Raw genomic sequence first — 17,648 nt, forward strand, 5'->3', positions numbered from 1 at the left:
ATGCATGTACATAAACATATACATTCATATATATATATATATATATATATATATATATATAATCTTTCAGCTTGAGAGTTGGTGGTACACAATAGGTACAGGAGGGAGAAGGTGATGGAATAGAATTTCAATTAAATGGTTTTAAAAATAAATTTAAAATAACAGTTTTTAAGGGCAAAAAAGAGAAATTCATTTGTTTTGACAACAGTTTCTTTTTTATAAGATTCATTTTCATTCATGTGTATATGGTTGCATGTTAGTATACACACATGTAGAGATTGCCACAATGGCCAGAAGTATTCATCACATATTCCTTGGCCTTATAGCTAAATGTCAGTTGTCGTTTCTGGGATCAAATTCTTATTCTCTGAAGAAAGGGAAACACTCTTAAATTAACCACTGAACTGTTTCCAAGTATAAGGGTACATGCCCATAATCCAAGCATTAGCACAGGCCTGTAATATATAAGACAGTATATGTAAGGAACACAACATATCAATCACACTTAGCCAGGTCTGAGGGTCTAATGCTTGTAACCACAGCTCCCAGGAAACTGAACCAAGGTGTTCTCTCAGCATTTTAAAAATAGTCTAGGCTATATACAATATGGGGTTGAGGTTGATCAATGTGGTCTAAAGAGTGATATTCTGTCTCCAAAAAATATCAAATAACAAAAATACATGTGTATAATTTTTGATCTCTTGATTCTCTTTTTTTTTCCATCCTAAGAAAAGAATCCAGGGCTAGCACTTTACCAGGAACAGAAGCCCTGGCTCTTTTTTTTTTTTTTAATTTTGTGAGCCATGGTTTTGCCTCCTATTCATTCTGTAATCAAGGCTGGCCTTAAACTTCTGATCTTTCTGAAACAATAGAATAAGTTAAGCTGACTGTCTAGGAGCCCTGGAAGAGATTTTCCTTTTCTTAGTTATAGTGTCCTCATTATCAAAGCAGCAATGATAGTAACACACTATAGTGTACTGTGAGGATGGAGTGTGATTGTCTATGTCATGTGTGTTTTCTGCCCCTTCTGAGATATGAGCATCACACTCAACCTTTCTCTTAATCACTTAGCTGCAAACAACTTTTTAAAGGTTAAGTGTTATGGGGGGATATGGATTCAGTTTCTGGACAAGTATGAGAACTTTGGTTTCATCCCATGGATCCATATTTTTTTAATAAAAGGCTGTACTTAGCAGTATGTACCTATAATGCCAACACTAAGGATGCAGAGATATGGCTTCCATATGCAAGCACATGTATGTACACATATGCACATGTGCATACACTGACGAACATATACACACAAAACCATGTACGAAATTGACCCATTTTATATTATAATACATAAAAGGTGAGCTGCAAAGATGACTCAGCAGATAAAAGATGCTTGCTCTCAAGTATGATGACCTAAGTTCAATTCCTTAGACCACATTATAGGAAAACTTTGACATCAATACACATAATATGGTGCATGCGCATGTGCGCAAGTGTGCGCACATACACACACACACACACACACACACACACACAAGCACACATTCCAGACACAAGGCAAGTTTGATTATCCAATTAGAGGTAAGAAAAGTAGTCAGAGATGTCAATTATATTATCGAAGATATATACTGAGTAAGTTGTCCAATTTGAATTTTGAGTCAGGAGATTCTTGTTCTAGGTTCTGATTCAGGGGTTGTGGAGCTCTGCCTCATCTTTTCATTCTAATACCACCAATGTTATCTGTAAGGCAGGGTTCTTATCTTCTGTACTGCCAAGCTATCTGGGTTGTCTTATCTTGCTGTGGAAGTGAGGAGGGTAGGGAAAAGCCCAAGGCAAGCCTGGTTCCCAGTGTATAGGATTCTGAGAATTCTCTGAGGTTTTTCCAATAGATATTAACTGCATCTCTACCTCAAGCTGTAATGACTAGAATCCCACAGACCTTGATACATGTCTGTCTAAAAAATGCAAACTTGAAATGACCTTAGCTGGCTATGCTTACTCTGTTTGGGAAGTCAATTTGGTACATTCATATACTGTGAATGGCTTGACTTAACTTTTTGTAAATGAGTAGGGTCTGAAAACACTGGTAGTTTTATCATCTGTTTGTTAATATTTTATGGGTATGAATGCTTTTACCTACATGTGTGCCTATACATGGTGTCGCATAGGCCCATGGTGGATGGAAAGAGGGTGTCAGATAACCCTGAAATTGGATTTATGGATGGTTGTGAGCCATCATGTTGATGTTGGAAACTGAACTTGGGTCTTCTTCAAAATAAGCAAATACTCTTAACTAATACTCTTAAACACTGAACCACCTTTCTAGCCACTTAAGTTAACTTTTTAACAGGGGAATATATTTCTTTCTCCTCTGTTACAGGGAAAAACTTCTAACCTATTGGAATCAAATATGCTCTGTATTCATAAACAGTAAGAACATCCAGGAATTCCAAATGGAAAAAAGTAGTTTCAGTGGTCCAGCCTTTTCTGTCTTGTATGATCATTTGAATTACAGCAGATGCACCATTAAAATACTTAGGTAAGTTAGAGGTTGACTTTGGTTTATTCATATCATAGAAGTAACAGAATAGCCTCCCTACCATCTCTCAGATAACTGTATAAAAGAAGGCTTATATAGTCTAAAGTAGAACGTTACTAGCTTGATACCTATAATGTCTGTTGCTGACCACTCTTTAATGGCTGTCTCATGAATTGTAGGATGATAAGTGGGCTTGGGGCAGGGAGGCTCTGCTGTTTAGATTCTAAATAGCTTCTTAATGTAATAGTCTATTTTACTTCCACATGTTTACACATAGTTCCATATTGAAGAGAAAATTCACCCAGTTTGAGAACCAGTGAGCTGTGTCACTGGGTTACAAAATTAGAGTTATGTGGTCATTATGGGATATAGTATTTTGCCACAGATGAGAGCTCAGACTGGATGAAAACTGATGGATACCTCTCTTTGTTCCACAGGGCAAATGATATGTCCTTCTTACCTACAAAGCACCTGTTCTTTGATTTAATTAAAATGCACAGTTTGCAATACTTAAACCTCAGTTTCACACGCCATTCCCGCACTGATGTGAGTCTATTGTGTGATATCTTGACCCAGGCAGAATGCAACATAGAAATGCTGGAGTAAGTCTTTGTGTTTATCTAGTACTACATGGACTCCCTCAACAGAAGCATATTGATTTTGATGTATCTTGCTGTGATATAAATGCCCTGACCTAAGCAATAATCATGGGAAAAATGGTTTACTTGATTAAAAATTTTGGTTTATATGCCATTATTGTGTGAAGCCAGGGTAGCAAAACCTGAAAGCATAGTCACATCACATGTACTATTAAGAGCAATGAGCAGTGGATTAATGTACACTTGCTAGTGTTCATCTAATTTTCGCCATTCCTATATAGGTCAGGATTCTGTTTCCTGAGGAATGGTGTCACCCACAGTCGGCAGGTCTTACCAGCTCAGTTAACTTCAACCCCTCAATGAGACTTCCTTTCTAAGTGATTCTAGATTGTGTCAAGTTGACATTAAAGCCATCACAGGACTAGAGTTTGTAATTTGTGAACTTGTGTCCTATTTTTCTATTGTTCATGTGTAGACTTCCTCACTTTAAGATCTAATCACAGCTAGTCAATAAGAAGAATCAGTTGGTTAAGGCACTTTCTGCCAACCTGAGTTCTATCCTAGGACTCATATGGAGAAAGGAAAGAATCAACTTCCACAAGTTGTCCTCGTTTGTTCCACATTCTCCACATAGTATATTGCATACTATAGCATATGTACTTAAGCATGTACACACAATGTAAATAAACAAATTAATAAATTAATTTCATTTGGGTAGTTTATAATAATTTAAAGTGCTGGGTTGTTATGATGATTTGTTTCTCTCCCAGCTTCAGCCCTAACAGTCTGTAACTCTAGTCCCAGAGGATCTTATACCTTATGAAACTACAAGCACAAATTATGAATGTAGTACAAAGATACACGCAGGCAAAATACATGTGAAATAAAAATGAGTACGTCTAATTTAAAGTTAACTTGAACTGATTATGGAATGTGAAAGTTAATTTATAGCTGGGTATATCCACTTTGAATATCATGGCACCAGTTCAGATTTCATGGCTTCTGAACTACCCTAGAACTCAGAACTCTTACTGATAGTATAAAATCTATGATTATATAACTCCATTTGCTCAAAGATAGGTGCTTCCTGAACCACTTTTGGCATGTGTTCAATCCTGAAAAGTTGAAATTCTTACTGACAGTAAGGTGAGTGAGAAACCTATGGTTATTGATTATACATAGATGGAACTCAGATATTGTTGATGGCATTAATTTGATTCAAAAGAATGTCATGTGCTTCATATATGAAGTTCAGTGACGGACAGGAATGTGGTATTAGAGGCAAGGATAATAATAGTTCCTGGTTTGTGGCTAGTGATGGAAGATGAGGGTGGGAATGAATATGGAGGACTACAGTTCTTAATATATTCACTTTTAACCTGTTTTTCTGCCTTGGCTATTATCATTCTGTAGGCTTTTATGATAACCATACTTTTGAATGACTTAAGTATACTGAGTTATATAGCAAGAAAATAATTAAGTAGAAAGTAGCCACAGGTAGCTAGCAAATTATCAGATCTGACACATCATCAGAGGAGGCTAGGATAGCCCAATGAGAGAGAAAACTAAGGATGACATATCAAAGCCTACAGACATACAACAGAAATTGACTGAAGAAATCTCACTGAATCAGTCAGGGAAAAATCCTCATCTCCTGTCCTGGGATGTAGAACAGGGTGTTCATTTTGGGGCCCTAAATAAAAGAAAAAAAATAACAGCAGATACTGAGTAAAAATAACATGAGCAAGAGAGGTGCTTTGGCTCATCCAAGAGAAATGATTGGGGAGGCCTTGACACAGCCCTGCTCGTGTTCTCTATGGAGAGTTCCAGGCAGAGCGGAGCATTATTTCAACCTATGGGTTCCTTCTGTCCTTCTCTTTCACGCTGTATGATGTTATCATGTTGTGGCATAAATAATAGTAACTTTGGTTGGTACTGGATTACCATACAGCAATTCTCAGAAACACAGTGGTTTTACTTTTAGGCTTTGTGACTGCTGTCCCCACTCCTTACTACAGATTCATAGGGGCTAGCCTATCCCAGGACAGAGCCTTAGAGGGTGTTTACAATAAATGTATTGGGGTCTGGGACAGGAAAAACCACCTTACTTTCAGAGTTCAATTTCAGCAGGTTTAAACAGCAGATCAGAACTTACCAATATAGTATATGTTACATCTGGTAACTCGAGGGGTTCACACATATACACATACCAATAAATAAATGTAATTTTTAAACTCATCTGGAAAGATGACTGGTTGGGAAAAGAGTACTTACTACTCATGCAGAGAACCAAGGTTTAAATTCTTTCCCAGCACTCACACTCTACACTCATAGTTTACAATCAGTTGTAACTCTAATTCTAGTGGTCATGATATCCCCCATCTTGTCTGTCAAGGCATCAGCCACACATTTTGATGCACAAAAGTACATATAGGGAAACATTCATACACTAAAAATAAATATTTTCTGTTGTTTAATAAAGAACATTATCAAGTAATGAGAGGTCCCAAATCTTCATGGGAATAACAAGAGAAAATATGTAGACAAAAAAGAATATGATATTTTCTGACAGGCTAGAAGGCTGTGACCTTTTATCTGATGACTGTGAGGACTTTGCCTGCGTCCTGATGAGGAGCAAGACCTTGAAGACTCTTGATTTGGCATACAACAACTTGGACCAAGGGATATACTCACTGTGTAAGGCTTTGTGCCGCCCAGGCTGTGTTCTGAAGAACTTAATGTAAGTGGTCTTGGGAGGTACACACTGGGGAAAACTGTGGAAATCATTTCCAACCTGCCTCTACTTACTAATATCTGCCAGGTGTGTCTGGGTAAATTCCTCAGTGGGTAGGTGTACTTTCTATGCTAACAACAGCAGAACTGGATGTTTATAATCCTAGAGCTAAGAACTCAGGATAGGTATATGTCAGGAGCCAACATAGGACAAGCTACTAACTAGCAGGTGATCTTCCCAAGATGGTCTGCCTAGGATTAAAGTAATCCATGACCAATTTGCTCTCATAGGTGAGGCCAAGGGGAAAATCATTTTAGGAAAGATTCCTGCTATTTATATACTTTTCCTTTTATAATTAAACACATATAACAATCGCTAGGTATTAGCCTACCCTTTTGAGCAGATCTCTGAAGATCTACAAAGATGTGCTGTCTTGTAGTGATGTTATATAGATAAATATATGACTTCTTAATTATGATCCTATAAGAATTCCTAAAATTATGTCAGTATTTATTAAGCTCTTTTATAGTGAGATTGCTATTAGGTCCTTTCTGATAGTCAAAACTGTAATGAGCACTCTGCCAGTCTGTCACCAGTTAATTGCTTCTACTACACAGAGTATATTCCAAAAGTTTTAAAACCATTAACCAAAGGTCATAAAAAGTGAATTATGGTTTATTATATGTTCAAGGACAGAAGATAAAATGCTGACTGGGTTTATCCATACAAAACTTCACTAATAACATAGTTATATTTTTTTAACTTTCCATGAACCCAAGGAACTGTGACAGGTGATGAAGGTCTAGGCAGATAATTACTTCTACTGGGTATGCATGTAAACCTTCTCTGTTTTAAAATTCTATTTCAATTTATGATATGAATTTATACGTAAACTTGTGATGAACTTTTTACCACGTAATCAGGTGTTCTGAAAGGTATGCAAGAGCTGAGGACAAGGAAAAGAGACAGAACTGGGCTGAGGAGACCTTTTTAAACAGAACACTTTTTAGTCAGATCTGAACAGAACTTTTAAAGACAGAACTGAGGATAATTATTTTAGTAAGTACTCAAAAGTGTTTAGACAGAGCTGACCTCTAGAAGAACTTAGAAGTAAAGGCATAGCAATGGGACAAAAGGCATTGAGAGCAAGAACATTATTTTGACATCAGAGTAGGAGGAGAAAGCAAGTTTAGAAGGAAAATGTTGTTTGGATTTTTGGATTAACACTGTACCACCCTGCCATGCATATTTCATTGTTTTGTATAGAATGTACAAATAAGTTCCTATATTACAGCTGAAAAGCACTATACAATGCAATCAAGAGTGGAATGACTTAGAAATTATAAGATAACACAAAATAAATCTAAAAGAGCAATATGCAGAATGTAGAGGGAAAGAGGAAAGAAGTAGCTGCAGAGAGAGCAGAAGGAACCTGGCAGGCTTCTCTTTACCGTGGGATAGAACAGATCTTTTTTTTTTGTTTTGTTTTTTTTAATAATAAGGCAGGCTTAGTCTTATTAAAAGAAACAAAGCTTTCTTCTTACAAACTTGGGTTTAATTCATTTAACAGTAAAAGCTTAGAAGTGTTTTCTTTCTGTATGGAATGATTGGAGCTCATTTTTTCATCCAGAATGAGTGTGTTCTTTCTACACTGGTCCTTGGTTTTTTTTGCTTAAAATGCATATGTAAGTATAGATGTGTGTGTGTCTGTGTGTGTGTGTGTGTGTGTGTGTGTGTGTGTGTGTGTGTGTGTGTGTGTAAGTATTTAATTATGAGGATGCAGGCAAGCTTACCTTAACTGACTTGAGTGGATATGTATAAATACTCATGTGTGAATCTGTACATGAATTTATGTGAGTTTATACATATTTGCTTATGTAAACCTTTTTCCTTCTGTGAGCATGATTCTCTTCTGGTTCAATGGAAATTTATTTCTCCTAACTTCCTCCTAGCCTGACAAGTAAGAGGCATCTGGACAAAATAGAAAATGCTCTAGCAGTTAATTCTTTACTTAATCTCCTATTGTTTTAGGATAAGGTGCTAAATATTAGAGACTGCAGTTTCTGGTTTCCAGAGGAACACAGAAGGCAGGTCAGCTACAATAGCAAAGTCACTTAGACTTAGATAATTAAACATTTTATCATTATACAGCAACCATCAATATCTAGTAAGACAAGTCTTAACCCCATATGTCATAAGACAAAAGTCTTAGCATCCATCAAACACTCTTCTCCCTCTGCTGCCTCAAGGAAAACTAACAAGAAAGAAGACCCTGTTGGGGCTGGCCCTCAGCAGGTATGTCCTAGAAGAGAAGACTTAGCTTTATTGGTGAGTCCCAGTCTCAAAAATGGTAGATAGCAACTAAGGATGACATTTGCATCATCCTCCAACCTCTTAACATAGGAGCACATATGCAGCATACACTTTCTTAGATTTCTGAGGCAGTATAGAGACACAAGCGGTAGTCTAAGACACTGGTGTCTAATGTCAACAAACCAGACCCCTTACTCCACAACAGTGAAAAACAGAAAGTTTCCTGTGGGAAAGGGATGCCTGTCTAGGATAGCTGTGACTTTTGATAGTGATGATATGAGAGTATTGTTTACATCTATAATATTCTAGAATAGTTAACCAGTCTCCCATTCCTTGAGTTTAGAATGCAGCCAAAGTGTCCTTTGGTAGTACTGGATTCTTTCTTTCCTTGAATTTTCATAGTTTCATTGTTGACCTGCTGACTGAAGGAAGGTCTTCTATGGAATCCCGTCCAGAGACCAAGGTATTCTTTAAAATACCACCCAGACATGTTAATTAGTTTTAATTTCTTGCCATTGATACAGTCCCATAGCAGAAGTTTCAAAGCACAAACCTTAGAAAGAAAGACAAGCACAAGGAGCTATAAAGGTAGCTATGTGGTTAAGAAAATACACATTGCTCTTCCAGAGGATCCATTTGTTTCCTAGCACCGAAATTAATAAGCACTTTTAGCTCTCGGTTTGAAGAATCAAACAACCTCCACAGTAACCCTCATTCACATGGACAGACTCACACATAGCGTTCATAAATGTACACTGTTAAAAACAAAATTTTAAAACACTTACTCATGCACATATACATCATGGTTGATTTCACATCCCTGTAGTTCCAAATGTACAGCAGTCCGAGAAAGGAATATTTCAAGTTCAACCTTCAAAACAGTCATGTAATGTTTGAAGGAGAGAACCAACTCCACAAAGCTATTCTGACTTGCACATGCATACTACAATATGTACCTGCAAACATATATATATAAATTAGATTCTCTCTACCCATAATTGATTTTTTTTGCTAGTATAAATTTATCACAGCAACAGAACTGAGACTAAACCACATACATATTGTTTGCCAAAATATTTTTCATAGAGTTTATTACACAACTTTGATATAGTTGCCTATATTACAATATTCACATAGCCATTAAAAGCATCATTAGAGACACTGATTAAGGCATTGTTAATATAAAAGATTTGTAACATTTATATATAAGATTTGGTAAGGTCTTCCAAAGTATTTTCAATTAATTACTCGGGTCCAATGCTAGATCTTAATGTGAATCAGAAGAAATGAAGGGGGATGTGTTTTGATAAGCCAGAAGTTCCTCCTCTTGCTTGAATATTTTACTGTTATTGTGTGTAAATTTGTGGGATTATTAATTTTTTTCCTTCATATGCCCTTTATTCACTCCTACAGATTGGCCGGATGTTCCCTCAGTGATCAATGTTGGGAATACCTTTCTTATGCTCTTCAGTGCAGCAAAACTCTGGGCCATCTAGACATCAGCTGTAATGACCTGAAAGATAAAGGACTGGAGATTCTCTGTAAGGCTCTAACTCTACCACACTGTGTCCTGGAAACCATAAGGTAGGTTTCTTTGAACTTGGTCTTGGAGGCCCTGTTTAGAAATCTTTAATGTATATACCTGAGAATATGGAGGTTAGAGTCACCTCTTTTTCCTGAAGACCCTTTCCTTAGGACAGATCTGTGCCTTGACCTCTGTATCATGGTTTTGGTATGCAGTGGGTAGCAGCTTAGAATATAGACACAAAGGACTGAGATAAATAAAGGAATTATGTCTTGAGCCCAAGGAATTGTTGTTTGAAAATGAATAATGACTTTTTGTAATCACTGTGACTCTGATGAACTATCTGATATAAACAGCATAAGGGATTCAGGGTTCGTTATAGGTCATGTTATAGAATGGTCTAATTTCTATTGTTAGAGAAAAGTGTATGGTAGAGTGGGCTTTGTGGATCAGGAATCAGAGTGTGGAACTAAAATCAAGGTCCTTAAGTCCAACACAATATACCCCATTTACCTGTTAGACCCCAATATTCCAGAGATCCCACAACATCCTCAAACAGTGGCTCCATCTGGGAAATAAGTGTTTACACACAGGAGCCTATTGAAGACACTTCAAGTCCAAAGGAAGAGGAAGACATGGAAAAGGCACCCTAAAATACATGTGTGAATTAGTGTGTGTGTGAAAATTCAAGTAACAGTAATGAGAAGAGAAATGACAGAATACTTGATTTCAAATTATAAAATCAATATGTTTAGGGGTAATTTAATATGGTTGTTGATTTGAACATGCCAAGTGGATTAGTATTCCTGGATCAAATGCCTTTAGATGACAAATCCTGATGTGTGCTATTTGGGAGAATATTGTTACCTGATCTGTTATGAAATTTCAGATTCATAATATTTTTGTTCTCTCTAGAAAGAGGATAAGGAACAAAGTGCCAACCAAATGGAGAATGTGTTTTCCTTCTAATGATGTCTTTCTAAACACACTAAGGTGCCATACAGGATGCCATACATTATAAAATCATTAAAACTGTTTATGCTTCCCCAGCACTATAAAGAATGAAGAAAAGTATTTTAAAAGTATAAACCACTTGAAGACTCTAAAAATACTATGTATTTTAAAATTCACTGGGAGGGCCAAAATCAGTTTTCTCCAATGGAATGAAATTTAGTATATCATGGTAGGCTTCATACTCAGGAATAGTCGGCAAACATAAAATGGACTCTGTTTTGTATGCTTTATTTGGTTGGTATTTTTTTTAACCAAAGTAGGCTAGAATCAGATACCATGTCCTTTTTATTCCCTTGATATAAAGTATAATCCTTGAAAGCTCAACAGTAGCCTCTCCTACCCTACTTTATATATGTTTTGGGTTACCCTGAGTGCCCCTCTCCATTTTCATATGAGTTACTTGTATTCATTCATTGATAAAAATTATTATTTAACATAATATTATTTTAACTTTTCAAAAGATTTTTTTTTGCTTCAAGTACTGTGTGTGTGCTTTTGAGTGTTTGTGAATGCAAGTCCCTGCAGGAGGCTGCAAGAAGGAATTGGATCCCCTGGAACTGGATGCTCATGAGCTTCCTGTCATAGATTCTAGCAATCAAACCTGGGTCTTCTGTAAGAAAAATGACCCTTGAACTCTGAACCACCTCTTCAGCCCCCTATTTTAACTTTAATTACTGTGTAGTGTAATTAATCTTATAGGAAATTTAAATATATGACTGTACAAGATGTACTCAGGTTTTGTTGTCTGTTGACCACTGAGTAAATGCTATTTTCTGAATCCTTGCGTGTTGTCTTTAGTTTCAGGCATCATTGAGCCTTGTGAAATACTTCTTTTTCAGAACTGGGAGTAACCACAGTATTGTGATTTTTCTCTTTCAGTATGACATCTTGTCTCATCACTTCTAGTGGCTGCCAGTGCCTGGCTCAAATACTGAGGAACAACCAGAACCTGAAGGGCTTAAATGTTTCAGAAAATAAGCTAGAAGATGCTGGTGTGAAGCTGCTGTGTGATGCTATAAAACATCCCAACTGCAACTTAGTGAGTCTTGGGTAGGTATCATCAAGGTTTATCTATGTCTTTGAGGGTGCCAAAAGGTGGTCAATTAATGTGCAGAAAAAGAAATTAAAAATCCATACAGTGATGGAGAGATGATTGAGTAGTTTAGAGTACTGGCTGCCTTTTGAGAGGTCCCAGGTTCAAGTCCCAACACCAACATGGCAGTTCACAGCTGTCTATGACTCCAGTTTCAGGGAAAACACCAACTTTATACATACATACATGTAGGTAAAATACCAATAAAAAAAAATCCATAGGGACAACATAGCAGTTAACAGTGTTTGTACTAATAAGCCACTCCACAACTTCAAGCCTAGAAGCTGTGCATTTTTACTATTGGCTGATTGTTAGTCTAATCAGGTGTGATGTATCTGGACTGGGAATACATACAAAGTTGATCATATAGGAAACTATAATATGTACCAATCTAAGTGTTGGGAGGGGATGTAGGAAAATGAGAAAGTATGTGGATGGTTGAAAAGATGCATGGATATATAGGTGGATGCTAAGAAGGATGACTGAATCTATACATAGGAGGATGATTCACAGTTGCATGCAATAAAAAGATTTTTATTACATGGGTGGATGCATATTTGCTTGGATAAATACATAGATGATTGGTTGGATGGACACATGGATGGATGTCCACTGGAGATGACAGAACTCACAGAAGCCACAACTCACTGGCTTAAGTGGACTTAAGTGATATGGCAACTGCTATGGCTGTCATGTCAAAAATAGATTGAATGGCTCATATAGTAGGGATTTATTGGTAAACACAGGAGTATATGGTGGAAGTGAGATTATACTATCATCAGGGATGGTTCCTTTAGAGAACCAAGACAAGGAGTGTATTCCAGGCTTTTTTCGTTGACATGAAATTGGTTGTCTTCTCCCTGTGTCTTCACAGTTATACAAGATTAGATCCCAACAGATTGCCTCACTTTAGCTTAGTTGCCTCTGTAAAGAGTCTTTCTCAAAATCTAATCCCATGAGACTTTGTGGATTAGAACTTCAACAAATGAATTTTGGAGGGAAATGATTTAGTCAAGTGTAAAATGAATCTCAATATTTCAAATCAAAAGATATCAAGGTGTTGGCTCAGAACTCACCAACTCTTGTCCTTTGTTTCATTGTATTACACATTACAAGGTCCAATTTCATCCCAAGTTCTAGGACTGGGGCAGCAGACTATTAGTGCTATGTCACCATAGACATAGATAGTGAGGATGGCTAATTGTGGTCACATTTGCCAATGAAAGTAAAATTTGATAATGTGAACACTAAGCTTTTAAGTGACTGTCCTCAGAGGGTAGGAAGTGAGCGTAGGATAAATGACTAACCTTCTACAAATATTCCTTCTCACCCTGACATAGACCGATTCCTTTTTGTTGTAGGTTGGAAGCTTGTGACATAACTTGTGCTAGTATGGAGGACCTTCTTTCTGCTTTTCTTGAGTCTAAAACCTTGTGTGGTGTCAACCTGTGTAGGAATGCCTATGAAATTAGTGAATTGAAATTGTTGGAACCAGAGAGGCTTGGAGCAACAAAAGTGTGCATTCCATGTGCTTGGGTGAGCGAACCTCTGTTCTCCTTGATATGTTGAGTCATTAGAGATAAGAAGGGATTAACTGAGATCTAAAATATGAAGCTAATAATATATTCATTAAAGATAGTAATAAGAGCAGGGGAGGTGGCTCAGTTCATAGAATGCTTATCACACAAGCATAAGGATCAGAGTTGCATGCCCAGAATTTACATAAAATCCCAGGCATGGGGTTTGCAATCATAACCCAGTACTGGTGAGATAAATACAAGAGGATTTTAATATTCACTGGCCAGTGGGTCTAGTCAAATTGGTGAGTTCCAGGACAAATCGGTGAACCCATCTCACAAATCAAGAATGATACCTGAGATTGGCCTCTGGCCTCTGCCTGTTTACACACATATACACACCCAAAATGCAAGTATCTCAATGGTGAGTAAGGTGATTGGTCACACTCATAATAATCCTGAAACTACTGCACCAGTAAGCATATCTTATCAAGAAACTCCACCTCTCACTGAGGGCCTATGGGCAGTTAACTGGTGTTTGAGGAGGGAACACAGTAAAAGATTTTTAAAATTTAAAATGAAAATAAATTCAAGTAATATTTTCTCACTGCGTTGGAGTGCCTGTTGCAGTGTAGTAGATTAAACATAAAGCCATTTTTTACCCTGTGACTAGTGAGTAAATATGTACTGGTGATACTTGATACTATTATAAGGATAAAGATAAATACAATTGTGAACACAACTGTTTATTCGGATAGTTCTCATGTAAGATTGTTTGGATCTACAATGTGAAGGCATACCTAGTCATTCACTCTTTTCTTCCAACACAGTTGTCATTAGTTACATGAGATATCATTTTAACATTTCAAACTTTTAATATAAAATGATCTTTATGTGAGGTGATTTGATTTTTTGCCCACCTGAAGCCTAAGTGAGTGCTCTGAGAACATTTAAGTTAGGCTAAGTGAGCTAGGTTGTTCTACTTGTAGATAATGGTTTATGTTGTGCATTTGTCATATAAACATGTGATCCAGAGTACTTCATATATGCATAAGATATTTTATAAGTATGATATATAGTATGTAATATTATTTTTAAAAATCTTCACCATTCTCCATGTGGTTCCTTTTTTCCTACTATGGTCTTGAAACACATATGAGATCAAGGAAATTTTTGTGAAAGTGTGTGATTTCAAGTGCACATGTATGTATGGATTGTGTACACAAGTGTGGAGGTAAGAGAACAGCCTCTCATCACCATCCATCATCAGCTGCCATCCATCTGTTACTTTTGAGATGGGATCTGTCACTGGAACCTGTGACTAACAAATTCTTTAAGACTGATTAGCCATCAAGTGCTAGGGACCTGTAATCCTTTCTTCATTGGTTCTTGGAGTACAGTCATATGCCACTATTTTCAGCTTTTTATGTGGATGTTGGGAATTAGCCTCAGGTCCTCATTCTTGTTCACTTCACTAGAAGATTCGTTGCCCCTAGCCCTAAAGACCAGGGTCATTTTAGGTAGTTATTCAACTACTCATTTCTAGGAAATGAAAGCCTTATCATGGTGTCCAACATTTTGACATTACAATATAGCACACACACACATACACACATACACATACTCACACACACTCACACAATTCACATTAATAAACTTTGCAGTTGGTTTACAAAAGAAATCTTATTGTTCTGAGTAAACTTTTGTTCTAGACATTTTCATAGCTGCAACCTTCTGCATGTGGCTCATGACTCACAGGTGGAATATGTCTTCTAAATATTGAGTTATAATATTTATAACTCTAGTTGCCTCTTTTGGAAGAAGACACAAGCTCACTTCTTTAAGATTTACTCTTGCACATTTTCCTGACCCTTGGAAATGTTAAGTGTCTACTCAAGATTTCTTTCTTAATTGGTGTTGGTTAGAAGTTGAGAGGGTACCAAGCTGTAGAGGATGCATAACAAAGTAGAAACAGGTGAGTTATCTGTCATTTTCTAAACCTTCCAGCTTTGTGTTTGTTTTCAATTCATTTGTATTTACTTTGCACCCTGGAACAAGGTATCAGTTCCTGAGATTTGATCTTCAAAGTAAGAGTCATTATTTGATATAAGAAATTAAAAAATATATAGGTGTCAGATAATCTTTCAGATTTTATGAAACAAGTTAAGAGTTATTACTTTCTTCTAGTCCTCTTACACCACATTGGAAAGTCTCAGAGAGACAGACATATGATACAATTAATATATGAACTAGGAATATTGTTCATTGCTATAGAGCAAAGCTACTTAAAGCATAAAATATAAATAGTGTGATAGTTTGAATGAAAATGTCTCAGATACTCAGATAGGGTTTTATACAAATATGCCCTCCCTATTGTAAGTTACCTGGGTCATGGTGTCTTACTTCAACAATATGAAAGTAATTAATACTGAGTGAAAAAAACAGAAACAGGAATGTGTGTGTGTGTGTATACATGCATGAGAACAGTTAGCCAAAGGACTAAGATCAGACTAATATTTTGGAAGAAATTATTGTTTGGGGCTTGACAAAAATATTGTCAACCTTTTTCCAAGTGTTCTATGCAAAACTCTAAGACTTAGATGGAATCAGTGGAATACTATCATTCTGGATGTTGACATGGAACTGAAGCAGATTACAGTTGGGGTGTAAAATTCATAGCACAGAGATAGCCAAAGTAGAAGCTACAAAGAAGCTCAGTCAAATAAAGTTTTTGCAGCAGGAAGAAGAACATGAGTTCAGATTTTCAGTGTCTACATAAAAAAATGTTGATTGTGGTCTCATATGTTTGTAACATTAGGGCCACAGAGAATGGTGGAGCCAGTAGGCTCCCTTAAAGTAATTGGCCATACAGTCCATGAATGGCAATTTAGATGTGAGACAATGTCTCCAACATATAAGGTGGAAAACAGTTAAAGACTCCTGATATTAATCTCTGGTAGACACACACACACACACAACCACATCAACAAATTAAAATTGTACCTTATTTTAAAAATTTTTATGTGTATTCAGAATTTGCCTGCATGAATGTTCTGGTTTAGAGGCCAGAAGATGGTAAGAGATGCCTTGTAACAGAAATTACAGATGATTGTAAGAAGAATTTTTGAGAATTAAGCCTGGGTCTTCTACAAGTGTAACTAGTGTTCTTAAGCACTGAGCGATCTCTCCAATTCCCAAGTCATGGTTTTATGGAAGTGACTGGATGTTAAACATGTATCAGCATACCATTTACATAGCATGGGTATGTTACACTATTAGAGGAAACATCAGCATCTCCTGAACTTGGCCTTAAAAAAAATATGGAGGGAAAATGAGAATTTAGAGAGCACAAAAGTAAGGGTGAGGGTCTAGAGAAATGGCTCCTCAGTTAAGAGTACTTGTTCTCACAGAGGACTCAGCTTCAGTTCCCAGCACTCAACATGGCAGCTCACAACTGCTGCAAAAGTGGTTCCAGGAGATCTGGTTACTGACTTCCACAGACACATGCACACATGTTGTACACATAAACTCACAGAGGCATGCACAAACATTAAAAATAAGGACCTTAAACTGTAAAAGATAAGTGAATTTATTAATGCTGTTTTTGTTTTTGTTGTTGTTGGTATTTTTTTTTACATCTTTCTAGGCTTCGATTTATCAACCTTAGTAAAGAATCCCAGGCATTTCTGGTTTCTGAGAGAAAAAAAAACTTCTTGTGCATCAGAAGCAGTGTGTAAGCAGAAGCAGAAAACAAGGGTGGACATTCTGAAGCAAGAACATACACCATGTATATTCTAACCTCAAACTTCTTCCAAAAGAAAAAGAGGAGGATCTTTATTTTGTTGCATTGTATAATAAAAAAAATTAGAGATTACAAAGATTCCAATGAGATATGATTTCTTTTTACCCCATTTAGATGTGTTTTACAAGGCAGATGTGGCTTTTTGTTTGCTTTATAGTTTCAGACAAGCCATTCACAGACAGTTATACTAAAATGACTGCCTTATAATGACATTTTTCCCACACTGGTTTCTTAAGCACCCAATAAAAGTAGTAAGTATCTTTAAGGTAGTGCTTTGGAATCTCTTAACAGAAGTTTTTCCTTTTGTTGGATTAGCATAGTGTTATTGTTGGTCCAGGAAATAATGTTACTCTAAAAGTTTGTTGGAGAAATTTTAATTGGATATGCATGAGAAGCCCTTAACAGAGACCTGAGACCAGATACTCAGATAATGGAAATTGTTGATGTTTTGTTTTATATTAAAGAGTGAGTTAGACATTATCTAAATCTACTTGCTTTGCATTTTGAATATTAATGCG

The 17,648-nt window shown here is 36.6% G+C and overlaps 1 protein-coding gene across 1 annotated transcript in view; it reads left to right on the plus strand.

Moving 5' to 3' along the window:
• LOC114633247 (NACHT, LRR and PYD domains-containing protein 4A-like) overlaps positions 1–17,065 on the plus strand; it is a 24,249-nt gene extending 7,184 nt beyond the window's left edge. Inside the window, 8 exon segments of the mRNA XM_028781853.1 lie at positions 2,375–2,533; positions 2,971–3,135; positions 5,705–5,872; positions 9,593–9,763; positions 11,598–11,768; positions 13,173–13,299; positions 13,301–13,347; positions 16,975–17,065. Coding sequence (XP_028637686.1) covers positions 2,375–2,533; positions 2,971–3,135; positions 5,705–5,872; positions 9,593–9,763; positions 11,598–11,768; positions 13,173–13,299; positions 13,301–13,347; positions 16,975–17,065 — 1,099 coding nt within the window.
• Positions 17,066–17,648: the final 583 nt, after the last annotated feature.

The sequence above is a fragment of the Grammomys surdaster genome, unplaced genomic scaffold (genome assembly GCF_004785775.1).
Source record: "Grammomys surdaster isolate TR1022 unplaced genomic scaffold, NIH_TR_1.0 570, whole genome shotgun sequence".
NCBI lineage: Eukaryota > Metazoa > Chordata > Mammalia > Rodentia > Muridae > Grammomys > Grammomys surdaster.